At 49.0% G+C, this 26305-nt stretch overlaps 2 protein-coding genes across 4 annotated transcripts in view; one reads left to right on the top strand and one right to left on the bottom strand.

The window, feature by feature from the left end:
• RFC5 (replication factor C subunit 5) overlaps positions 1 to 11632 on the top strand; it is a 14294-nt gene extending 2662 nt beyond the window's left edge. For both annotated transcript variants that reach the window (XM_006266409.4, XM_014593634.3), the window contains 9 exons: positions 2910 to 3046; positions 3667 to 3746; positions 4636 to 4709; positions 5402 to 5561; positions 7293 to 7374; positions 8493 to 8622; positions 9198 to 9275; positions 10844 to 10898; positions 11203 to 11632. In XM_006266409.4, coding sequence (XP_006266471.2) covers positions 2910 to 3046; positions 3667 to 3746; positions 4636 to 4709; positions 5402 to 5561; positions 7293 to 7374; positions 8493 to 8622; positions 9198 to 9275; positions 10844 to 10898; positions 11203 to 11299 — 893 coding nt within the window. In that variant the 3' untranslated portion in view covers positions 11300 to 11632. The remainder of the gene's footprint in view (positions 1 to 2909; positions 3047 to 3666; positions 3747 to 4635; positions 4710 to 5401; positions 5562 to 7292; positions 7375 to 8492; positions 8623 to 9197; positions 9276 to 10843; positions 10899 to 11202) is intronic.
• WSB2 (WD repeat and SOCS box containing 2) lies at positions 8489 to 26305 on the bottom strand. Of its 2 annotated transcripts, XM_059713553.1 has the most exons (11): positions 26171 to 26305; positions 26013 to 26069; positions 21899 to 22070; positions 21057 to 21274; positions 20169 to 20300; positions 19570 to 19670; positions 18054 to 18226; positions 17313 to 17426; positions 15314 to 15421; positions 11910 to 14657; positions 8489 to 9557 (listed from the first exon to the last, which is right to left on the bottom strand). In XM_059713553.1, exons 1-10 carry the CDS (start codon positions 26211 to 26213, stop codon positions 14495 to 14497), a joined length of 1281 nt encoding a protein of 426 aa, XP_059569536.1. In that variant the 5' UTR covers positions 26214 to 26305; the 3' UTR covers positions 8489 to 9557; positions 11910 to 14494. The 2 variants fall into 2 exon arrangements, with proteins under 2 accessions (XP_059569536.1, XP_059569537.1); XM_059713554.1 differs by lacking the exons at positions 8489 to 9557; positions 26013 to 26069 and having other exon boundaries at positions 13960 to 14657; positions 26171 to 26304.

The following is a 26305-nucleotide window of genomic DNA, read 5'->3' as shown; positions in this document are numbered from 1 at the left end:
TGGTGTCTCCTCCACATCTTGCTTTATTACTGCATTTCCTGGCAGAGGCCAAGATTCTGTGGTCTATTCTGTGCTGCCCTAACTGAAACCTTACTGAGAATGCAGGGACAAACCATTCTGATGTTCATGAAAACCAGCAAGTATGGCAGAAGACTAGTTTAGCTTAGCAGGGCACTCTTCAGTGAGCTAAATCACAAAAAGGAAGCTTTTAAGAAGTGGAATCTTGGAGTACTAGGGAGAAGTATAAGAGTATTGCTTGGGCATGCAGCGATGAAATCAGGAAGGCCAAAGCACAATTGGAGTTTTAGCTAGTAAGGGATGTGAAGGGTAACGAGAAGAGCTTCCATAAGTATGTCAGCAACAAGAGGAAAATTAGGGAAAGTGTGGGGTCATTTTCTGAATTGGGGAGGCAGCCTAGTGACAGAGGATGCAGAAAAGGCTGAAGTACTCAGTGCCTTTTTCACCTCGGTCTTTCCAGGCAAAGTCAGCTCCCAAATTACTGTACCTGACAACACAGTTTGGGAAGGAGGTGAGCAGCCAACTGTGGCAAAATAACAGGGTAGGGACTTTAGAAAAGCTGGACATGTACAAGTCCATGGGGCCAGATGGGATGCACCCGAGGGTGCTGTGGGAGTTGGCCAATTCGATTGCAAAGCCACTGGTCATCATCTTTGAAAACTCATGGTGATTGAGCAAATATAGTGCCCATATTTAAGAAAGGGAAAAAGGAGGATCCAGGGAACTACAGACCAGTCAGCCTCACCTCAGTCCCTGGAAAAATCATGGATCAGGTCCTCAAGGAATCCATTTCCAAGCACTCGGAAGAGAAAAAGGTGATTAGGAGCAGTCATGGATTCACCAAGGACAAGTCATGCCTGACCAACCTGATTGCCTTCTATGACGAGGTGACTAGCTCGGTGGATGCAGGGAGACCGGTGGACATGGTATACCTTTTAGTAAGGCTTTTTATAGTCTCCCACAGCATTCTCGCAAGCAAGCTAAGAAAGTATGGGCTGGATGAATGGACAGTAAGATGAATAGAAAACTGGCTGGAGCATTGGGCTCAGGTTCAATAAGGACAAGTGCAAAGTCCTGTACTTAGAATGAAATGTCCCATGCACAAGTACAGGCTGCGGACTGACTGGCTAAGCAGCAGCTCTGCAGAAAAGGACCTCCACGAGAAAGTTGGACTGATATAGCCAACCTTGATGAGTCCAGAGAGTGATTTTTTTATTTCATTTATTTATTTTTTTAATTTTCCTGCCTAAAAGACTACTACCATAAGGCCCCAAACAAAACTGCCTTTACATCAGCTGGGGATAAGGGAGGTTCATGCAGGTTCATTGCAGCATGAAAATCTATTTAGAGAAGCCTGTTCCAACAGACTTATAGCCAAACTGGAATAAACCACCCGTAAACCAAAATAAGCTAACCCTGGGCATTACAGTGGACAGTAAGCTGAATATGAGCCAACAGTGTGCCCTTGTTGTCAAGAAGGCTAATGGCATACTGGGCTGCATTGGTAAGAGTATTGCCAGCAGATCAAGTGAAGTGATTATTCCCCTCTGTTCAGCACTGGTGAGGCTACAGCTGGAGTACTGTGTCTAGTTTGCGGCCCCCACTACAGAAATGATGTGGACAAATTGGAGTCCATCAGAGGGCAACAGAAATGGTGAGGGACTTGGGCTTATTTAGTCTAGAGAAGACTTGGGGAGGGTGGGGGGGGGAATAGCAGCCTTCAGCTACCTGAAGGGGGTTCGAAAGAGGATGGAGCTGGACTGTTCTCAGTGGTGGCAGGTGACAGAACAAGGAGCAACAGTCTCAAGTTGCAGCAAGGGAAGGATTCTGTAGTAATTACGAAAAATCAGATTCTAGAGGAAGCAGGCAAAGCTATCATTGGGTCACATGCCAGCTATGGATAGAGATGGGACTCGATCAGTACAAGGGATGGATACCAAAAAGAGCACACATGCATGAAAGTGGGAGCACCCACATAACATCTGGCTGGGACAAGCTGATCTGAAGTTGCTGAGCTCTGTTCATAACATGGAGTAACTTATTGTCATTGTGCTACCTGGCATATCTAGTGGGGTTTTCGTAAGCAACTAAATGAAGAACATGAACAGTTCAATCCTAGGGAGCAAGCAACTTATGAGCAAAGATAATGGAACATCAAGTGTATTTTAGTGTGGAGAGTTATCTCCAGGCTCTGTGGGCAGAGGAATCGCTGTGCCTTTCCTTTGAAGTGTATTTATTGTACGTGCAGTTTAAGAAAGCAGAATAGAATTATCCTGGCTGTGGAAGTGGTCCCTAAATGAAGCGGACTTAAACAGACTTGAGCTGCCCTGTCTGATTTTTTTTATCCCCAAAACTACAGACTCTCATGGTAACAGATCTTTGGATCATGTGACAGAAAGGAAATCTTCAGATAATTACATTCAGATAAACTGTACAGTGCAGATGTGGCCCTGATTGTTACAGCAAGGCTTAGCTTAGATGACAGTATCTCCTTTGTATCACTTAATAGGCACCATTTTTCTTTTGTGAACATCACCGTTCCATGGTCAGCTTTCAATCATGGGCTGTCTATGCATTGTTTGCAAAGTGATGTGGAGCAAACAGTACAATTTTAAACCCCAAACACTTTCTTGTATCAAACCCAAGCAGGATTTTTTAAAGCATTTTGAAACCTGTTTGGAATTTCCTCCTCTAAAAATGGGCTGGACAGCAGAGCATGCATGCCTGAAAGAGGGGCAGCTGATAGTACAGCATACCTGCTACTGTAGGTGTAGAAAGCTCAATGTTAACCCTCCCCAAATCTGAGAGCTGGAAGTCATATAGCTGCTTAGCCAGTTACTATCCTGCTGTTTAATAAAGAATGGGTTTTGCTTCTCTCACCCATCTCTCAGTTCAGAAGTTCATCAGTGAAGATCGTCTGCCTCACCTTCTCCTCTATGGACCACCAGGGACTGGCAAGACCTCCACAATTCTGGCCTGTGCTAAACAACTCTATAAAGACAAGGAATTCAACTCCATGGTTTTAGAGGTAACTCAACCCCTTCCCCCCTGCCCCTCTACCTATTAGTGTCTGGAGGTGCTGTCTTCCAGCTGCACAGCTCAGAGTATTCTGCTGATGATGAGGGCACAGGCTAGTCAAGCTTTCATTCAGTGTCCACGAGAGCTGGTCCTCCTTCTAACGGATGCTGCTAAAGATTACCCTTCTTTCATCCTCTGTATCAAGATGTGTGCATGTGCCACCATCTTCAGCCCAGTCTGCACGAGAAATTTGGACTGATTTAGCCAACCTTGATGAGTCCAGAGAGTGATTTTTTTTTTCCAAATTTTTCCTGCCCTAAAGACTACAAATTAATTAATGTCCCAAACAAAACTGCCCTTACATCAGCTGGGGATATGGGAGGGGGCTCATACAGGTTCATTGCAGCATGAATATCTATTTAGTTAAGCCTGTCCTGACAGACTTATAGCCAAACTGGAAAAAAACACTCTTAAACCAAAATAAGCTAATGTAGGCCTGCGTGTGAACACTTAATTCTGTTTCAGTTTCCACCTTAGCATTTAACAATGACACTTTACTTGTTCAGATGTTCTCATTACCTTACAAGGGTGCCTTAATACTGCATTTCTAACACCAGCTGCTCTCTCTAGCTGAATGCTTCAGATGACCGAGGAATTGATATAGTCAGAGGGCCCATTTTAAGTTTTGCCAGCACAAGGACAATCTTTAAGTAAGTGTCATAAGAGGTTTGTGTCCCTTGCCTCCCTGGAAGTTATTTCTCTTTTTATCTACACTTTACCTTTAATTTTCTCCTCTCACTCTCATCTCCCTTATTTATATAAACCAAAGAGCAAGGAATTCACAGAACTATGCTGAAACTTCACTCTTGGCTTTTAAAGGTTAGTTTATAAGCAAAATGTCCACTTTCTCTTTCAACCGTTACACATGTAAACAACTACATGAGAACTGACAGGAAAACAGCCAGGCAGAAGCAGGGGACTAGAAAGGAAGAGTGGTAGGAAGGCCATTTTAAATTCTTTAGTTCACGTTGCACCCAAGAGCTCCAGCCAGCCTGGCTTGTTTTGAGTGCTTGTTACAGGATGGAGGAAGAGTGCACTGAGAAGAGCAGCTGGAATGAGAGCATGGGGAGAAAACAGATTAAAAAATGAACCTGGCCCCTAATGTCTGGTGCCTAATTCTGGGGCTTTGTTTTCCAAAGGTGATGAGCATACTAATTCCTGTGAAGTGGGTGGAGCTGCACTTTAGACACTCAGGCTTATAGGGATCAAAATGCATTGACGGCACCAATAGATAGGCAGTGAGTGAGAACCATACTGTGCAAGGGAGAGAAGTGCCAGGATTCTCAGTACTGAGGGGGATGCTAATGAGACCAGGGGGAGGACTGGTTTTAAATTACTTAGTGAGGATGGCTAGAAATAATAGATTTCAACTGAAATAAGGGGAGCCAGTACTTTGTAGTAGCAGTGAGTCTCTCCAAATTCCCCTTCCCTGACTCAACCCCACTGGCTGCCTTAACCGGAGAGCTACGGCTGGGAGCTGGCTGCAGGTTAGCCGGAAAGGCAGGCAGGTCTAACACAGCCATTCTCTCTTTGTATTAGAAAAGGTTTTAAGCTTGTAATCCTGGATGAAGCAGATGCCATGACCCAGGATGCTCAGAACGCCCTGAGGAGAGGTGAGTGGCATCCGGCTCGCAATGGGGGAAGCAGGTGATGCTTCTCAAAAGCCTTAAAGATTACTTACAGCAATGATTTTTGACTATATACAGTTTTACCTCCTATCCTGTGCCCTTTCTCCCCGGACTCAAGCCAAGGTGTCTGTCCAGACTTTTCCCAAGGAAACAAGTGGCAACTGTGATACCATGAGCATATGTAAGGGCACTGTTATAGGGTGTTATGTTCCTTTTGGCCAGCTACCTGCTACCTTACACCCCAGAGATGACTGCATCTCCAGTGCTAGGATGACGTCTCTGAATGCATGTGTGGTTGCACAGATCAACCAATCTCACACTTTGGCATGAAGGGAGCTCTGTACACTTAGCTCTTGACAGGATCTATGAGAGGAGGAATTTCTGTGGTAGCCTCATGGTAACAGCACCGGGCCTTAAGTGAAAGAGCCATACAGAGTGAATTCCTGGAACTCTGCCTGGAAGGATAAAGTTCTGAGTCTGGCCTTCTGGGAGGTGACTCCAGCTCCAGGAATTGTAAGGTGTTTTACACTGGCTGCCCAGCATCCTGGGCCCTGCAGCATGTGGGGTAGAAAGGTTTGCTGCCTACATTTAGTTAACTCTTTTTCTGATTGCAAGTTCAAGTTGGTACTGGTTCTGATCTGCCATTTCTCTCATTCCCTCCCCTCCAAACTCTGCAGTGATTGAGAAGTTCACGGAGAACACCAGGTTTTGCCTGATCTGCAACTACCTCTCCAAGATCATCCCTGCCCTGCAGTCCAGGTGCACAAGGTTCCGATTTGGCCCCCTGACCCCAGAGCTCATGGTCCCCCGGCTGCAGCATGTTATAGATGAGGAGAAGTGAGTACAGAATATGGTGGGGAAGGGCAGGGAGTCTGAACAAGAGGAAAACGGCATCTTATAGCAGGATTACTACTGATGAATGTGTTTTCCCCTTACCCTTGTTCTTGCTAGCCTCTGCTCTGTCTTCCCACCCCACTCGCTCAGTCCCCCCCTTACCTTGGTAGTAACAGCAGCTGTGACTGCTACTTTTTCTCCAGTTTGCTTTATGTGCTTCCTCCCTTGCCCCAAGAGCTGGGATTTCCCTCTGTGCCTTCTTTGCAGCTCTGAAGTTGGTTTCCTTCAACCTATGGCAACCCAAAATACTTGCAGGTTGTTTCATTAAACTGCTTTGGAGCTTCAAATGTAGTTCTGACTAGAAAAAACTAAGAATAAGAGCAGTGTCCCTGGAGCTCTGTTTGTGTCAACGTTTTCCAGAGTAAATTTGCTTCTGCTCCTGCACTGGTTGTTAGCTGTGTAAACTCACACTGGCTCTATCCTCCTCACCCATCAGGGCCATTAATGAAGTTTCTCTAGGGCCTAATTCTGCCCTCATTTCACCGAGGCAGCTCTGTGGTCTGTGAACTTACACAGGTGCAACAAAAGCAGTTAGGCTCTGTAATTGGAGCCTCATTAATAGAATCCTTAAACCCAAAGCAGAAGAGAATCCAGCTTCTCCTTTCTTAGCTCTGCAAGGCCATCACTCTTCGCTTCTCTTGATTTCTTATATTCAATACTAAAGTCAGCAGTAGAGCTGGGTGAATGACGGATATTTTTGTTCAGTGGCTGAACAGGGGTAGCACATCATTTTGGACTGAACTGAACATTTTCAGCAAAATGGGAAGAAATTGGTTTTGGATCAACCCAATCATTTTCTTTGATCCAAAATAAAACTAGTTCCATGTTTGAGTTGCTTGACCCTCTTGTTGATTGTCTTACCCCAAGGACTGCTTTAAAATGAAAAACCTTATGTTGAAATTATCATTTAAATAATATTTACAACATATTTCGATGCTTCTGAAAGCAGACATTTCGATTTCAAAATGTCAAAATAAAATGGTTCAGTTATTTCAGAGCTTTTCTCCCCATTATTTCAGCTCAAATGGAATTGATACTTGAATCATTTTAGGGATGAAAAACAAATGTTGCCCAGCTCAAATTGTCAGGTGTGACCATGAACACATGCAAGGAATAAATGCAGGAGGGAAGGTGCTGTTCATACCCACCCCCATATCAAAGGAGAACTGCACTGTAAGATGCAGAGCACCCTCTATGGCTTGTGCTTAAACCTCAGGTAGCCAGGAGGTTTTTGTGTTGGGCTTTGTCTTATTGAGGCACAGGTAACAAAGCCTGAGCACAGAGATTCCCCGCACTCCATTTGTGTTGGGTGTTGTTTGTTATGTACATTTCAGCTTACTTGGATGCTTCTTCCCAGAAGCAGTCTAGGGCATCAGATGAGTAGTAGATGAGGAATGAATACATTGGCAGATCAGTGTGAGGTGGAATCTTGTGTAGTATCTGGCTACACTGCTCCTTCTGGGCCTGTACCTCCTTCCCTCTTGCACCAAATCTGCCTCTGTCTGGGCAGGAGCTCTAATAGCAGTGCTTGCTTTCTGGCTTCATGATCTCAAGGCTTTGCACTCTCTACTGTACCTGATATACAGTCAGGATTCTTCAAATAACAGGCTGTACTCTCGTGGCAGTCCTCTGGCTCAGTACTGATGATATGTATCCAAAAATTTCATCTTTCAGGGTGGACATAACCAATGATGGGATGAAAGCTTTGGTGACCCTCTCTAGTGGTGACATGCGCAGAGCCCTCAATATTTTGCAGGTACAGCCATGAAGGTGGCTTTTGTTCATTTCATCCACTATGGTTTCTGGTTCATGGCAATATCTCTCTGATTCTGGGATGTAACTATGGAACTTTTGTTATGGTCAGGTAAGTGCCCGTTTCTTTAACCTATGTATGTGAATGGTGTAAGAGAATCTGGTACGTGTCCAGCTCCCATGTTATAAGGGAGAATTCTCCATGTGAGACTGAAGATTATATTTTTGGGGTGGGTGGTATAGAGAGGTTTTAGACCAATGGTTCTCCAAATTTTTGGACTTGAGGCACCCTCACTGAACTCAAGGCAGCCTCCATAACTTCTGAGTCAAGTGGCACTGGAGGAGGAGAGCAGGGTTGGGGGATGGGGCAGGGGATAGGTAACAATCTCTTACCTGACATGCAACTGAGTGACAGTTGCTATTGCTACCACTATAATTCCTGCTGTAGCACCGTGGGTTTAGGCTCTCCAGCTACAGGGCAGGTTCACTAGCCTGGCACTGCGGGCTTCCCAGGGCCATCTGTGCCCCATTGGCTCCTCCTGCCCCTCAGATACACTTATACTTCTGAGCTCAGAGCTGCATCTCCCGTGGCCAAGCCTCCCACAGGGGAATGGGATATTCCAGTCACTTCAATTGCCCCCTTCCTCCAGATACACTACAGGCCATGGTGCTATGCCTGCCCTGCTCCTATGGCTGGACTGCCCATGCTGTGGCAAAGGCTGCTGGAGTGGGGGCATCATACTGGTGCCTCCTCTAAGCCAGTGCCTGGGGCTGGTGTCCCACTCACCCCCACCCCTAGTAACAAGTTACTAGACAAGCTGGGCTCTGTCCTTCCTAAAACCTTGCCACCAGGAATAAAGATTTAAGAGTCAAACTGTGCCCTTGGTGAAACCCCTGTTGTAGATAGATTTACATGCATCATCCACTGTATCACTAAGCATGTGGATGCACAGTAAGGAATTAGGAGCCAGCTAGTGCATTGGCTCCCTGTGCCTAAGTGGAAGGAGAAACTGTTGAAGTCACAAAAGGCCAGATGATGATCCAGGAAGCAGAGATGTTGGATTTCCTTAGCCCCTTTATAGAGCCAAAGCTCCCCTCCAACCTCTTGTTCTCTCTCGGCAGAGCACAAGCATGGCCTTTGGGAAGGTGACAGAGGAAACAGTGTACACTTGCACCGGTCACCCCCTCAAGTCTGACATTGCCAATATTCTCGACTGGATGCTGAACCAGGACTTCACCATGGCCTACAAAAGTATCCTTGGTGCCATCTTCAAACTATGCTTGGAGCTAGTGATCAGGCAGCCCTGAAACATCGGGCTAGCATGGGTATGGGGCAGTAGCCTCTCTAACCACTCCATACTCATAAGAAATAAAGGCTTTTTGCATTGCAAAACACTTTGCCCTGGAGTATCATGCACCAGCAGCACCCTTATGGAACCCCATTATGTCCTTCTGTATCTGTTTATAAATCTCACCTCTTTGTGTGCATCTCTTCCAAAGTTTCCCTGTAACTGTAGCTCATTTGGATCACAGTTAGTGTCTCCCTCCCAGCAGGGGGAAGCTCTAGATATTGTGGTCCTGTGAGGTAAAGTCTGGTCTCCAGACATGTCATAGTTCCCTTTTATTTCCAGCCTTAGCATATACTGTGCATTGCTGCCAGGAGCCAAGGGCCAGACCCTGCATCCTCCATTCTTTTTACTCTCTCACTTGAAGCTGATGGTACATGGTATTTCACAGGATTGGGCCCTTCTGGTGCAACTGTAGGGAGCCCTTGTCTTGGTGGCATTTGCAGGTAGCAAGGAGGAGATTCCTTGACTTGTCCCTCAGGAATCATGGAGCTGAAGACACTGAAGGGATTGGCACTGCATGACATCCTGACTGAGATCCACTTGTTTGTGCACCGAGGTAATGCTCTTTTTCCTGGCCAGTGCTTATCTTGGGCACATAGCCCCCAGAGTATCTTGAAGGTCTTGCTTATTAAAGGGGAGAAAAGCTGGATTCAGTCTAGCTTCCACTGGCTATGGGTAGGGATGTTAAAGGGGAAGAAGGCTTCTGTCTTCCGGGACGAAGTAGTTCCACCAGTAATTCCTTTCCCCATCTTGACAGGTTGCTGGTTCAGATGGGTTTTTTAGACAGCAGTGAGCAGGAAGGAAGCAGGGAGGAACTTGCTTGGATCTGGCAGCAAGTCTGTGAGAGGAGGGAAGGAGTGTATGAGAACCTCCATCTTACATGGGTGGTAGTGGGGAAAGAGACCTCATCCTGTTACAGGGGCAGGCAGGCTCCTGTTCTGGGGAAGGGACCCAGTCACACCTTATGGGGAACTGTGCGGTACTGCAGCATTACCCTGAGTGACAGTGCCCTTGTCCATCACTGTTCAGTGGCATTTCTCATACAAAGGGCAGCCCAGGCTTCCTGTCTGGTGCAGCCCTGTCCCTCACTCATCTCTGGCTGATGTAGACTCTTATGGGTTTGTTCCTGCAGCAGACTCCCCTCCCATTCTAGGGCTGTTCCTCTGCCTGTGTCTTTGAACACAACAGGTCAACAACAAAACCTGCCCTGCAAGCCAGCCTGCCATCTTGCCTGAAACAAAGCTTCCTCTGGAGCAAGTCTGTCTTCTCTGCTGCTAAGATGAGCTGTGGTGCTCCTCCTTATACCCTTACCATCTAGATAGGGCCTCTCCCAGGTCTGTTGGCTCCTCTGCCGAGTGGCACTGGGGATACTGCAGGAAGTTGCACAGAGCTGGGCCTTGCTCCTGTACTCAATGAAGTCAGTGGCAAGACTTAGGCTGGCTCAGGCTTCTGGTGAGTCAGACTGCCAAGAAATTTCTGGAAAGGGCCTGACAAGGGCACACAGAGTTTACAGTTAAAATAGTAGCCCTCCCTTGCACTGCTAGCCTTCCTAGCATCCCCACTTCTGGGCCAGGAAGCCTTGATGTGCTATGTGATGCACAGACATGGACCACCACACTCTGTGCTGAATGTCAAGTGTTAAGATCCCAACCTTCTTTGATTTGGAGGTGTCTATTTTCTGTGTTGGTGTTGTTCTGAACTCTGGCCAGGGTCTCCGACTCAGAGAGGCTTGGCAGCTCTGTTTTATAGACAAGCACCAGGGGCTTTTACACACTCCTGTCTCCACAGAAACTTATCACCAAGTTTAAGTTTTCACCAGTTATTTAGCTGTGTCTAATGTTCTCACCCTCTGTCACTTCATGGGGCATAATCTTGGTTGGGAGGCATGCCGTTAGAACATGTTGGGGGGAGGGAGACCTACTATGCTGCTTTTATCTCCATACAGCAAAGACTAGAAGAGGACTTCAAAGAAATATTTGGTTATGGTCTCAATTTCTCCCTATTTTAAGCAAGTATATAATTCCTCCTCCCTCCATAGGTTTGGACAGAGTAATCTGAAACATAAAGGACTTAAGTCTTGTTACTTGTGTCACACTTACTCAAGGTGTCTTCATCTCTCTCTAGTTGACTTCCCAGCCTCAGTCCGAACCCAGCTGCTGATCAAAATGGCAGACATTGAGTGAGTATCTAGTTGTGCTGATCACTGTGTTTGTCTTCTCTCATCTGAATACCTTGTGCTCCCTACTCCCCTCCTTTGTGGGAAATTTACTGTTAATGTTAAACATCCATTTTTCCTCATCAACCACTTTGCAACACAATCACAAGAGAGTTCCCAGTATTGTCAGTGGATACTGGAGGTGGCTGTTATGCAAGAAACCTAGGCTAGGTTATACAGGCAGAACTTTCCGTAGCGGCAGCTCAGGTGGGGTGGAGGAGCAGTCTGAGCTGAATGTAGTGTTCACATTTGTTCTTTCTTTGTTTAGGTACAGGCTGGCTGCTGGCACAAGTGAGAAGATTCAGCTTAGCTCCCTTATTGCTGCTTTTCAGGTCACCAGAGACCTGATTGTGGCAGAGGCTTAGATCCACTGGCCTATTGTATTGCAAGGGCAATTTTATACCTACCCTCTTGTGAAGGAGTGAAGCACTATCATTGTCTGACCAGGGTCCAGAAGCTCCATCTGTCCTTTAACAGCTGCATTAAGGGGAAATCTTAGCTTACTGGCAAAAGCTTGCAGCCCGATTGCTCTCTGCTTCTCCAGGAGTTCTGCACAAGGATCTGAAGGCAGAAATTGTCCCCTTTGAAAGCTGTAAGGGAAAATTCCTACAGCTGAAGTGCAAAATAATGGACACTCTGTTTCTTACCTCAGTGTTTGTGTATAAGGTTCAGCAGAAAATAGACACCTCCAAATCAAAGGTTGGGATCTTATTTCCCCCCCTCCCCGTAAGCCATAAAAGCACATAGCTTCCTGCATTACAGAGCTCATAGGTTTGGCCTAAATTCACCATTGACATATGCATGTAACTGCACTGACATCTATAGAATCACACTCCTTTGGACCAATTAGTCTGTGGGAAATACAGGTGCAGGCAAGTGCAGAAGTAGGAAGATAGCAGCATCCTGGTGTGCTCAGGGCATGTATGAGACTTAGAGCAACATTCTCTATTACTTAAATTTCACATAAAGCCTTACCTGGCCTTGGAAGGACCCTCAAACAAGGCTGGAGTACTATTGCCAGTGTAGAATACAGCCTACATTCTGCCAACTGGTGTTGCTTTGTGCTGTGGGCTTCCTTGTCCTTAACTGAGTCAGGTTTTTCATTGCAGCCTAGGAGGAACAGCATCCAGTAGCTGTCACTTCTGGTCAAAGTTTGTTTTGTCTCCTTGCAGTTATGGAGAGCCACTGCTGCTTTTTGTATATGTGGTGGGAGAACAGTGCAGAGAACCTTCATGTAAGAGTGAAACTAGTTCTCCCCTCCCCAGGGCTCTGGACTGGGGGAGAGGGGTGGTCTTAGAGCCCCCCAAGCTCTACATACAGTGCAGAGGATATAGGAGAGGGAAGTGCTGGGAGTGGCAAGACCTTTCTTTTGCATTCTGAGCTGCTGCTGGCTCATGAGGCAGATGCTTCAGTGTCATTTGTGCTGCTGAGCTAAGAAGGGACAGCAATGGTACCATGAGGTAGGGCTGGGGAAGAAAAGAATGGCAGTGACATAAATGGCTGGATTTCCCACCCCTTTCTGCCAGGGGACTCCTCTTTCTAGCCAAAACATACTTTAAGTGCTATGGGACAAGAAAAAAGCATCCCTTCTCTCCCAGCATTACAGAAAAGGCTCCTTTATCTTTTACTGCCAGTCTCAAGTTATTCTCCATAGCAGAGCTGCCTTCAGCCTCTGCTCATCTCCTTAGCCAGGAGGCTAGCAAAAGCCTGAGCTAGATGGGCCCTTCAAAGATGACTTCACTGTTTTGCTACTGACCCATCATGGAGTAGGACCATTTCACTTGTGTTCATCAATATTCCCAGGTGTTCAACCCCCCCCCCCCCCCCCCAAACCTAATCTCACATGAAAGCTTCCAGTATCTGTCTACATTCAATTTATGGGTAACAGTTTTTCTGAGGAGAAAAGCATCCTGCCCTATAGTTTCAAGGAAGAAATTATTCTTTCCCCTCCTGTCAATCCCTGCCACATGCACTGAAGTAGTTTAGGACCTTTCTAGTTGCATGGCAAAAATGCATGGGGAGGTATGTATTAAAGAAAAGGGAATAAGACACTTCCAGGAACATGTGCTGCTACTCCAGCCGTGAACTAGGGACATCTAATAAAACAAGGACAAGTATTTCAGCTTCCTTTCAAAGTTGTGCATGAAGCACACAAGAAGTGCCTTCATCTCTGGCTGGAAAGCTGAAGCTTGCCACTCCAGAAAGCCATACCTTGGCTGAGAGAAAGTGACTAAAGAGCATACAGGACAGTAGGGCCTTGTAAATCTGCATGAAAAGTTAATCCTCTGTCTGCCTTTTCGCAGCTAAGTGTGAGCCATGGCCTTAGTGCCAAGAATTCATCATTCTTACAAAAAGCAGCACAGAATATTCGTTGGTATATTACATTGGCAACTCAGCCACTGTGACTGTCAGCCTAAGGGAACTAATGTCTGGTTATCCTCATTTTTTGTATTATCCCTCAACCAACTCATTTGCACAGTTCACAAGTTCTTGTACAAACTAACCATGCTTTACTGTATAGATGAGAGGTGAAGATATGAGGACAGAAATAAAGAAAAAAAAGCTGTGCAAAGATGAAGTCGCATCCAGAAGAGACCAGGATTTGACTTGGGAAAAGCAAGGAATAATCCACCCCTGGCCGGGAAGCCTAAAACAGCCTCTCATCTGAGGGATTACAGCCCCAACTGGTGTCTCAAGCCTGGCAGAAATACACCTGCAGAACAGGGGGTTCACAATTAGAAGTGGGGTCATGAGTAGGGAAATGTGGGAAGTCCTGGCCTGATTCTCTTCATCACAGGCAGAGGAGAAATCTCTGCTTTAGAACATACAAGAGCCAAGTGTTGTGTGCATCTGCCTCACTCAAGTACATGCTATTTCCAACTGGTGTGAAGATGATAGTTTACCCTCACTGTTTTAAGACTAGTCCCACACCCCAAAAGACCCTAAAGTACCAGGTTACTATTATCACCCCCAAAACAAAACTAGGAAAAGCATCTTTTCCCCTTAAACACAAAGAAGTGAGAAGTGGGGGACTCAACAATTTTATTTAAGTCGGCCCTCTTCCATGCAAAGAGTTGTTTGGGTTCATCCAGCTACGAACCAGGCCAAGGGGAAAAAAAAAGATGAATACAAGTCACTGCTGTGTTTAGTACCAGTCTAGGATGCAAAAGTTCTCATTTGGGAAAGTGGGGGTTTGAATTTGCATTTCCACTAGTGACAAAGACTCCACAAATCTCCCTCCTCCCCAGCATTCACTACAGAGTCTTCCAAGACAGTACCTAGTGAATGGAAACACAGATGTCGTGGGGAAGGACCTGTCTGTGCTGAGTGTCAGGCAGATCCAGCAATCCCAGCCCAGTGCTTGTGTTCGTGCTGGGTTCTGTTACTCGGATAGCCTACATGTTCAGCCCTGGACTTGGGAACAAAAATCCTTCTTGCCTCAACACTTGCAAGTCCCAGTGGGTCTTCATGACTCTGGTAGATCCTCCATTCCAAGGCCTGGCATGGATGTGAGGAAGGAAGCCAGCTAGCTTCCTGTCTTTTTGGTCCCTGTGCAGGGTTTAGAAAGTCCTATACGTGAGGAACTCTTTCATTTTCTTGGGAATGGGTAGCGCTAAGACCTGGTAAGTAGTTAGGAAGGTGCGGAGAGCTTTACGGCACAAGTGCTTCAGGGATGAGAGGACCCTGGGTGCAGTCCAGAACTGGACATGGCCATCTCTGGTCCTGCAATGAGACACCAAGAACAGTTTAGCTCCTTGCACCTGAAAAGACAATCAGTATGCATGTATGGACCCCACTCCTGCAGTTCAGGAAAGGGAAAACTGATAGAGGACACCACAGATCATCACCATCCACCAATCCTGGATTTGACATAGCCTTCACATTTCCATGCCTTGGGAGGGCTCTGCCCACCCTATTTATTAGGGCACAACAGCACTAGGGATGGCTTTCCTATAGTCCCTCCTGAGGTCCCCACTTGCAAGTGGAACTGCACTCAAGAGGAGCCCATAGCTTAAGATCCAATTTAGAAACTTACACCGCTGTTTCATTTACATTTTGAAGTCACTGCAGTCTCAAACCCTAACATGAGTAAAGGCTGGTTCTGGCTGGTGAACCATTAGACTTCAGGGACAGAGAAGATAGTCATCGCTGGCAGGGGCCAGAGTATGAGACAAGGATCCATCAAAGCTTGGATAGTGGGAATTTGGGAGGAATTAAAACCCAATGCCTGAACACAGCTCTCTGAGCACTTACTGCCCACATCTGAAACAGCCACAGCACTGCAGCTTGGTGTACTGTTTGGGTCAAGAATGAATCATATAGTGCTACCTCCCTCATCCCAAAATGCCCATCCACCAGCCAGCACACAACATACGCACCCTGTGGCGATAAAACCACCGTGTGGAAAGTACACACAACATAAGCCGTTGGTCATAGGTGCAAATGCAACTGGAGTTCTTAGTTCCAATGCCCAGATCCTCAGGAGTCTAGAGTAAAAGACAAGATGCAATGACAGCCTTTGTGTTCACAAACTTGCACCTTGCAAGGCAATTCCAGCAGCTGAAATAAATGCTCATCTGGACAGATTAAAATACCACGACCACGCACATTTCTAGAGCAAGTTCCATCCATGGATTCCACCCAATTATGTTGCTAAAGCCTCAACACTCTGCAAGGTAGCCGTTATGGCTATTTTAGAGGTGGGGATAAACTCAGGCTGAGAGATGGTGACAGCTGAGTATCACAGCAGATTAACACAGACCCCTGGAGCTTTAGCTTGTGATTTGCTCCTGGCCCATTTCCCCCCCGATATCACACCTGGTGTTTGGGTTCTTGGTGCTTGTACCAGGTAATAATCAACGAGCTGTGTGTTGATTACATCAGAGCTGCATTGATCAGACCCCTGGGAAGCCTGTCCAGGCACGTTGAGACTTGTGGGTTTGTTTAAATGCTTCAGTGTGGAAACCTAGAGCCTGTAGTTTTAAGTGTGACTAATAATTTGGAGGACCCAGCTTGAGACACCTCCAAGAGACCTGATTTCTAGGTGGTAGCTGCTCAGTACTGTGAAAATCAGCCCTCCCTGGAGGGTGCCTCAGGTGCCCCAAAACCACTGGCCTTTTTTGAAAAATCACGTCCTGCCTTTCTTTAAAATTTGCCAAGGAAAGGTTTATTGGCCACTGAGAGGCCTGCACTGCAGGCCAGAAGATATGAGTGAGGCATAGGTGGAAGCAGTGTCTTTACACGTGTAATCATGGGCAGCTCAGGTAGGAGGACTGAGTGCCATGGAAAAGAAGAAATGGACATTTCCAGGCACCAGAAACTTTCCTGAGAAATCAGGTGTCAGTCTGAATTCTGTAAAACGATACAAGTCTGACCCAGCAAGACAATCCGGGTAGATGGAAGAAAAAATTTCCACTTTTGGAAATTTCCATTCACCTAAACCTGCTTCTAGGAAAAAAATTCCTGAGGGACATCAGCCCCAGCTGGGATGAAAAGACCAGTGCCCTCCACCTATACCAGCCTGATTTAGCAAAAGGGAAGTGGTTGTGTGGAAGTTTCCTAGGCCTGGCAGAACCCCAAGGGGTGTGGAACTGGGGCATGTACCTTTCCAATGCACTGCTACAAGTGACAGTGGAGAAACAGCAGGGCCCGTTCCTGTACCACAGAAGTCAACAGGCTCAACACATCTGCAAGGATTTCTTCCCTTGGCTTCTTCACACATCCTCTCAGGCTGCTCATGGCACCATGGCTTGGTTTGTATCAGGAGGCTCCTAGTTACTGGTGTTTCTTGGTACATGGCCCACCCAGTTGCTGGTCTTGGGAAGGTGACAGTAGTATTTCTTACACCTTCTCCTGCTACCTGCATTTTTATCCAACCCAAAAGGTAGTGGGACACCCCACTAACAAATGAGGACTCAATACCCAACTCTGCCCTACTCTGAGAACTGTTTCACCTTTAACAGGACAGTGGCAGGCCTCCAGCAGCTGACTTAGTGATGGCAAAAGAGTAACATCACCAAGCTGCAGTGTCCCAGACAACATCGTAATAGAGCCCAAGGCCCCATGTGGGAGCAAAGGTACAACTCATGCACCAATCAAGATCCATAAAGCTGCCCAAGATGGGCAAGGATTAAATCTCTGGGATGCTGCCCCACCAGCTGTGGCATCAGAGTGAAGAAGATACAGCAAAACAGAGGCAGTCAACTTGCCCTGCATGGTGCTCTAAAGAGGCATCCAATTCCAGAAGGCTTGTGTCCCTGCTGGACAGCAGAGGCCCAGGAGCACTCCAAGCATCTTACCTGCTGTGATAATGTCTAGGACAAGAGGTGGTGACACCCTGTAGCATCCCCTAAGCCACTGCCCCCCAGAGCCTCTCACCTGTCATCTGCCACTGTTGCCAGGTACAAGCCTTCAGGAGAGAAGCACACAGACCTCAGGGAGCTGGCATGGATGTCAGTACCATAGTCCAATGCCGAGTGCAGCGGACCGTGACTAAGGAGTCAGAGAGAAAAAGCACTTGGTCAGAGGCCCAGAGCAGGCTGAATCTTTCAAGGATGTGGCTGTGATACCAAAACACTCAGAGCTCTGGGTAGAGCCACACGCAGCCAGGTGGAGAAGGGAAGGAGAAAGCTCCAGCCTTTGGAGGGTTATTTGGGATCAGTTCTCAAGTGTCTTCCTGGAACATGAGTTCCCTTTGCCATGTGCTGCCATTGTGAGAAGGGGTCCATGTCCTAGACTCCTTTTAAAACCTATCAAAGGAAAAAAATGACTGTGTGTTGGGCCCTGGCAGAGAAGCAGTGCTCAAAAGGCCCCAGTGACCTCCTACCCAGCAGAAATGCTGTTGTGACCTCTTCCCTGCTGCAACAAGAAGCAACCCCACCCAAATGTCAGTTGGATGTGAACTCTCCCCCTTGTGTAAGGAAGCAAATATCCTTTTACCAAGCGCCTGCCCCAAAGCAGAGGGGCACAGAGTAACACACAGCAAAGGGGAGGTAGACAACAACAGGCATCAGCCCCCAGGCTAGCCAGCTTCACACACCAAAGCTCACCCCACCCTCCCTCCCCAGGTCACTCAAATGCCTCAAAGATGGCCAGACCCACTCATGCGGCCTTCCTCACCGGAGTGTCCTTAGCTGCTCCCCTGTGTAGGGGTCCCACATGATCACACAGGCATCATAAGAGGCAGTGACCAGCAGGGCTGAGTCTGGCGAGAAGTCGCAGGACACCACACTGTTCTGGTGCCCTTCCAGTTTCCGGATGAGGGTGTAGGACCGCATGCTCCACAGGAGGGCCTGTGAAAAGGGCACACGTGAGGTGGAGGGTGATATGCTTAGTCCATACAAGTGCTTGGCCCTGGGAAGTCCCACACAGACATGGAGTGTGAACAAGCCCTGCTCCCACACCCCAATATACAAGCTTGGGGCTCAATATAATAGACTTCCAGCAACATAAAGACCACAACTCAGCTGCCTGGCTAGACAGCAACTATGTACAGGGGGTAAGAATGGCCTAGTCCTAAGCTCTATGGGCTAGTGGGGTGGCATAACAGTCTTCACAAGGCCCCTCTGCAGAGGCTTGTCACTAGAGGGAGGGTAGCGTGGGCAGATTTACCCCTTTTCCTTGGCCAGCAAGAGGGCTTGGTGCACATTTAAGGGCAACTCCAGATGGACCTGAGAAAGATAAAACTGGAAGGAGCCTCCTGAGTCAGAGTCCAGTCCCTTCTGCTTACACAAAGATCCCCAGAAATCACCCTTTCAGACCCTCACCACATTTGTCCTTTGCCTCCCATCTACATTGTGTTCTGACACCAAGCTGGTGACCTCCCTTCTGCAGAGACCCTCTGTCCCATCTGCAGGAGGCTGGCAAATGCAGCCCAGAGCCTCTGCTGCACGTCTCAGGCTCTTTCACAGAAGGTGACACAGCATGTACCAGCATAACCCAGTACTCTGAACTGAGTGCAAGAGGAGCAGCAGTGCCTCTGCATTTCTATCCAGCCCGAAGGGTAGTGAGATACCCCGGTAACAAATGAGGGCTCTATACCCAAACCCTGCTCTACTCTGAACACTGCTTCACTTTTAACAGGACAGTGGTTGGCCTCCAGCAGCCCAGCTGGCTATGGCAAAAGAGTTACATCACCAAGATGCAGTGTCCTAGACAACACTGTAATAGAGCCCAAGGCTCCATGCAGAAGCAAAAGTACAAGATGTCACTGCCAGCACTTCTCTTCACGCCAGCCCTTGCTGTCCAAGCAACAAACAGCAGTAGTTTGAGACACACGAAAGCAAGCAAGGCTTTAGATTTTAAACACTATGATCAGAGCAGAGGTTGTACCTAGGAAAGGCCAAGGGGATGGACTCAGGATTGGGCCAAGTGTGAGCTGCATTGCGGTGACCCCTGCTGGCCAATCTGTGCAACAGCACCAATCACACCTACAGACAAGGAAAGAGGGCTGGAATGGCATAAGTGCCAGATGGCTCAAGACTGGGAGCAGTAAACATAAGGCATATCCATTCAGAATGACAGCAGAAGGGATGCTGGGTCCTTCTGCATCAGTAAGGCCCCAACCCCTCACTCCTGACACCTCCACCAACAGAGTAAACAAGACCCCAGGACAACTCCACCTCCTCAGACTCACCGATTTCTCTCCAGCAGCAGAGCACAGCATGCTGCAGTCAGGGGAGATGGAGCAGCAGTACACCCATTGCATGTGGCCAGACAGCACCTGGACCTGCTTACCTGGGGACAGCAAACATGTGAGTCATGAGAGGTGGGCACAGACCAGAGCCAGGGCATTTGGGAAGTCTCGGGTGTACTTGCATTTATCCTCTTTCCAGTTGGCCTTCCCACCCTCTTCCCAGGAAGGGCAGAGGGTTCCTCAGGGCAGTTCAGATCTGATCATGTTTGAGGGAAATCCCTCAAATGCACCTGGCATATTCTCTGTGTCCAGCAAGTATCTGCTGGGTGGCTGCCCTCCACACTGGGGTTTGTAACCAAGAGGTCCCCTCTGCTGCGTGTTACCACCTGCTGTCATGACTCCCAGTGCCTACTCTTCTCACCTCCTCTGGGTCTCCACTGGCTTAGGGTCCAAGTACTTAGGGTCCCAATATCCCAGGGGGAGAGCCAAATCCCCATCCAAATAACTGCAACACTGTAGCACCAACATGCTCACTGACCCAGGAGAGTCAGAGCAGTCATCTACTCCCCATTGTGGGGGAGTCATTAACTCACTCATACCATCTCTGCTCAGGTCCCAGACACGGAGGGTCTTGTCCCGGGATGCAGAGACCAGGATCAGGTTTCCATTGGGAGTAAAGCTCAAGTCTCTCACCACGTCTTGGTGCCCAGAGAGATTGAAAAGCAAATGCCCTGCAGACAGGAGCACACAGCTGAGTGTGATCTCACTCTAGGCATTTCTCCCTATAGCCCACAGGGATGCAGCCTGCAGCACAAATTTACATGTCACCCTTGTGCAAGGGCCTTGCCAAACTAGACAAATTAACCCTTAAAATGCCAGCCTGGGCAGGTGGTCAAAGAGGGTCAGAGTTCCCTTTGCTCAAGCATGTTCTTCCAGTCCCGAAGATTATTGACACGGCCTGTTCCACCCCTGCTTTGCCAAGCCCAGAAAGCAGGCTGGCAAGCAAAAAGCCTGGGTCACACAATATTCATGGTCTGGTATATTCTGGTGAAAAATTAAGCAACCACCCAGCTTGCTTCACATAAATGAGGCTGTTGCTGCTGGCACAGAGCTGCAGTTCTGGCCACCTCCTGCCCATCTGGAGAGGGGGAAACCCCCAGAGACAACAAGGAGAAAGCAGGTTGGGTGACCCACCTCCTTCTAGTTTCCCTTATGCAAGCAGAGGCTGGGAGGGTGTGAGGAGCAGCTACCAAGCTGCTGAGAAGCACTACAGACATGGGACGCTGAGCTCGCTGGCTCTAACAAGGAGGAGACTGCAGTACAATAGTCTGATTAAGAGACTACTTGGAACAAGCTCAGGAGCTCAACATTCCCTAAAAGCGAGGAGGGCAGAGAGGAACTCCCTCGAGGAGACTGCACCTCAGCAGCAGCTGGAAGAATCCTTTGCCAGGTTGAGCTTCCCCCCACCACCTCCTCCATCTGCTTACCTGTTTGTACCTCCCAGACTTTGATCTGCCCATCATTGAGACCTGTAGCAAGGATCAGGCAGGAGGGGCTGGGAGCCTGCAAGCCATCTTGCTCCCTGGTGCTGAAGGACAAACCCCAAACGATCTGACCACATTCCAGTGTTTTCTCCTTGGCACCACCTCGGCCTCGTGTGTCAGCTTTGGTGCTACAGCTCTTACGCTCAATCGTTCTGCAGCCACTGCCAGAGGGAAATCATCAATCTGTTCATAGGCTGCAAGGACCAGAACCTGTGCTGCCCACTGCACTTCATGGAACAAGAGCCCAACATAGGGTGGGGGCCTGGCTCCAGAGATCTCAGCTGGCCAAACTTAGGTGCAAACTCCTGGCACAGGCAATGATTGCACCAAAGGGGTTTGCCCTTGTCTCGCACCAGAGGAAACCTTCCAGGCACACAACAGTGAACCACAACCAGGCACCGAAGGACTATCGGCTGTTCCAGGAGTTCTTCCAGGGAGGCTGCAGAGCAGGAAGCTTTCACAGACCTCCAGGATACAGCTCAGTAGAGCCATCCCTGAAGCCCATCATACCAACTCTCTAGAAGGCTGGTTTCCAGAAGGACATGGGAGAACAGAGACTGACAACCCCACCCCATTCACAGTAGGGAGGACTCTTGTCACAGGAGATATGGAAGATCAGACTGACCCTCAGGTCCCTCGCTGCAAGCCATGTCCTGAGTGCTGGGGGGCACTGGGTTAGAGGGACATATGTACACAAAAGAAGGGACAACCAGCTAGGATAATTAATGTTGGGGGTCCAGCAAGAGATACTGCACTCCATCTCCGAGTTGTCACTGGATACTTACAGCTCAGCTTCCTCCAGAGGCCATGGGATCAGCTTGACGATGCAGTGGCCCTGAGACCAGGCGAACCAGGCACCATCAGGGGAAAAGGCAACACTCCATGTCTCACAGCTTGACTTCCAGTCATACTGCTGGGGTCGCCCAGGCTTCAGCTCTGCTAGCAGGACTGGCTCTTCTGAGGAACAAGACAACAGGGTTATTCCCAGAGCGTGCAAATACATCAGAGCCACCCAGCACCAGACACCCATAGAGATGAGCCAGCCTTGATGTGAGGCCCTTTAAATGGCAAGGTAGTCTAGTGGGGTGGGGGGGGAAGCAAGAACTCCCCAGTTCTGCCCTCTCCTCAAACTTCCCCTACACGTCTTGCCTGAATTCTCCTGGGCCAACTCCTGCTCTAACTGAATTCAGGATTGGAAGCTGCCCAGTGAAGACGTGAAGCATCAACTGAAGATGTCATAATGATCTGAGAGAGTCAAGCAGTCAGGAGACCCGAGTTCCAGGCCCAGCCCTACTGGGACTCCCATCCCCAGCAAGTTGCTCTGGCTCTGTGTGCTCCAATTTCCTCACCTGTACAGCAGGGATACCAGCATTTACCCCAAAGCCCTGGGAGCTCCAAGGAAAACTCTGCATAGGTGCCAGATAACTGGTTAAATGCTGAATGGCCCAGTTGTCTGCTAGCATCTGCTCTAACACAGGACTGCAGAGGAACTACAATGCTGGGACCTGGAGGTCAGGCCACTAGAACTGGAACATGCTCACAAGTTTTGCTGCTGCTTCAGTTGTTAAACACCACATATCTGATTGTCACAGCTGGCCTAGTCAGAAGCTGGAATTGCAAATGTCTTGAGGCTCATCCTGAAGCCCCATGGACCCTTGTTTTCAGACATTTTTAGCTCTGCACTGAGCGTGCACAGTACTTGGACAGAACCAGCCCAGTGAACTTCCATGTGGAGGTCTCTTTCAGCTTCAAAGCCAACACTTGCAGACTGGACACCTGTCCCTGTCTCAGCCCATTTGCAGTCTTCACTATATACAGAAGAGCTTCTCCTTCATACAGGGCAGCTTACTTCTGTGCAACTTATATGACAGCAATGTCTCCAAAGGGAGCAGGATTTTGGGAGCCAATCTAGCTGCAGAGGTCACGTTATGTCTGATTAAACCTGCCACATTACTACTTTTAAGAAACAGATTCCCCCTGCAGTGCACCTGCACACTCAGTGCCAATGAACAAGGCCAACAGTACTGCTTACAGCCAGGCAGGGGCAGTGGCTCCAGCAAAGAGCTCTTAGGATCCACAAGTCTGAGATGTAGCAGAATGAGTCTTGCTCCGATTTACGCCCCAACATGCGCGGCTCCATGCCCAGGCCCAGAGCCAAACAAGGCCATGGGTTTGTAAAACAGACAAGCACCTTTTAAGGGATAAGGCACAGAACAGTCCATTTGCTGCGGTAACTACACTGAGACTCCACAGCAATAACTACACAGCCCATAACCGCAACGCAGGCTTTTTCATGTGCCAACCTTTGCCCAGGTGATTAAAATGCTGAAGCAGGAGCGTTATCAGTAGGCCACTTCCTCCAAGCAGAATGCTGCCAACTCTGTTAATTAAATGGCATCAAACCCAAGAGGAAGGAAGCCTCCAATACTGCAGTGACATAGCCACTGAGTTCACGCTCACTTGTAACCCAACCAAGCATTTGAACTCAGCTCTTGAGAAACTAAGCTAGTACATTCAACCACAGCACTATCAGCATGTGGTTTGGTGCACACCACACACGGTTTGGTAGCTGACTCATAAAGAATTAAAAAAAAACAACCTATGAGGAACTATGATCTTGTTGGCTTCTTTGCAGCCAGCAGGAGCTGCGAAGGGAATCCTGGATTGTTGATTTCAGAATGAAAAGCCAACAGGTTGTGAAGGGAGTCCTCTTCAGTCCTCCTGAGCAGCACTTGTTCCCTGTGATGAATTCCCAGGTGGGCAACAAAGCAAAGGGGAAGAAAAGAATCCTTCATTGGGTCTCAGCTGAGCTCCTTATGCAGTAGCGGCTGGATGATGAAAGAGGCATTGGGTGTGCACTTCAGTGCCCAGGAACACGGGAGCAATGAGGTTCCTGGATGGGACAATCACAGTCCTCTCTCTCTGTATGGCCCTGAGATGCTGTGACCCGCAGAGCTTTCTAACCACCCATCTAGTCTGGTGAGATACAGAATAGGTGGGGTTTCAGACCTGTTAACACTAGTCCCCAATACCTCCACTTTCAGTTTAAGACATTTAAACTCTTCCCTGTCCCCAGCTCTCTCACATTCAGAGGTAGAAGAAGGAATTCGCCAAGAACATTCAACCCCAGTCTAATGCTACCGCACACAGATCAGGCATCTTCAAGCAGGAGACTGAGTCTCTAATCTTCTTTTGGCACATATTCATTACAACCTTGAGTCAATCACTAGCACACCTCCATTTTCCCAACTGAGGAAGATGGCCATCTCTTGGGAACCTGGGTCAGGGGCCTTTCCATCCAGTTGAAGAACTTTGGCTGGAAGCTGATAGAGAAATCTGTTGGAGTCTGTCCAAGTCACATGGCCCGTCCGGCTAGGGTGGTTACAGAATCACACCCGGCTGCTTCTAGCTGCCCAGCCTGAACGACAAGGTAACTATTTACAGCCGGGTCATCTAAAGGTGACCTACGCAGGGCGCAAACTCATGCCAAGCCACGTGGCAAAATACCTTAGCTGCCCTGCCACCACACCCTAAAGAAATGCAAAACATAACTAGTTCAATCCAGCACTTCCCAGGAAGTCAACAACAATACCTTCTACATATATAGATACATCTCAGAGCATTTGAGAAGCTTCACACATATAGCACCTCTGAAACGCAGTCACCTCTGGAGAGGCAATGGGTGCACATAACACAGAGCCCCATGAGGAAGGAAAGTCCACCCAGAAACAGCAACGCAGGCCTCTAACCCCAGAAAAGGAGCCGTGAAAGGTTGTTCATCTCCACACGCAACACCCTGACTGATGAAGACAGCCAGGCAGCAGGGAATCTTGTTTCGAAGAGTCAATGTTAAAAACACACCAGGCAGAAATGTAGAGTCTAAAGCACAATGACAACAAGGAGAGAGGTTGGGCATTTAGCAAGAAAAAATAAATGGATATAAATAAACACGCTGCCTGGTCACAGCTTAGTAGCAGGAGCGCACTGGGTCTTTAATACTCGCTGCATGTTTTTAAAACCAGTATCTGATATTTATCTACGTAAAGTTGTATCTTCCCTTCTGGAGGGAAGCAAAATGTACCTCTTCTAACACACCATGATGTAAAGCAGGGCTGGCTATTTCCAAGCATAAAGATTATCTATTCCCTTTCCTCCTCCACCCCTCTGCTGCCCCAGCAACAGCCACCCCCGAGACTTCCCCACATCAGCACAATGAATGAAGGGGTCTCCAGAGAGCGACCTACACTAGGAAATTCATCTGCTCTGAAACCTCCCGCTCCCACGTGGAACGGTTTCCTCTGGGCTTTGCTAGCCTCGCGCCTCTTTCCGTGACCGCCCAGGGCTGCCCGCCGTCGCCAGCAGAGGTCCGGCTCCCTATGGCCGACGTGGCTCGGGCAGGTCTGCTCGGGAGCCGACTGCTGCAGGCGCGACTGCCACAACGCATGGTTTGCACCGGGCTTCTCCTCCACGGCCCGATAGCTCACGGCACGTCCAGCAGAACCGTTTACGGCCCCAGCCGTGCCCGGCGCTTGGTCAGCGAACCGAACGTTGGTTGGGTCCTGGTTTCTCCATCACAGCCCGACGGCTCAGGGCGCGTCCAAGCAGAACCACTTACAGCCCCAGCTGCGCCCAGCGCCGGGTCAGCGAACCGCTGAACGTCAGGTGGGTGCCCAGTTTGCACCACCGTGTTCTCCGCCACGGCCTGATGCCCAGCAGGACCATCCACGGCCCCGGGCCCGGTCTCCAGCTGCGCCGAGCGCCGGGTCAGCGAAGTGTTGGACGTCGGCGCCTGCGGCACGGCCGGCCCAAGGCCGGGCGCTGTGCCCCGGGGGGCGGCGGGGACCCAGACCTGCCCCCCCCCCGGCGCTGCCCCGGACCGGGCGGGCGGCCCCCACTTACCCAGCGGCAGCTTGGAGGCTCCCGGGGCCCAGGCGGCGTCGGCCAGGTCCTGCGAGTCTTCCCGGCCGGAGCAGGAGGAGAAAGACACGGGGTCAAAGGGGCGGCAGCCCACACCCCCCCGCCCGGCACGGGCCTCCCCGCCGCCCGCCCGCACTCACCTTCTGCCGCCGGCGCCCCGGGGCCTGCGGGAGCCGCCTCCATGGCGGGCGCGATGGGCTCAGCGGGGCGGCGGCCGCGGGCTGGGGCCGGGCCCGGCGCCGCTCCCCATGGCCGCCCGCCCGGGCCGGGAGCGG

The sequence above is a fragment of the Alligator mississippiensis genome, chromosome 10 (genome assembly GCF_030867095.1).
Source record: "Alligator mississippiensis isolate rAllMis1 chromosome 10, rAllMis1, whole genome shotgun sequence".
NCBI classification, from domain to species: domain Eukaryota; kingdom Metazoa; phylum Chordata; order Crocodylia; family Alligatoridae; genus Alligator; species Alligator mississippiensis.
Note: the sequence above shows the minus strand (reverse complement) of the source record. Positions and strands in the feature narration are given on the sequence as shown.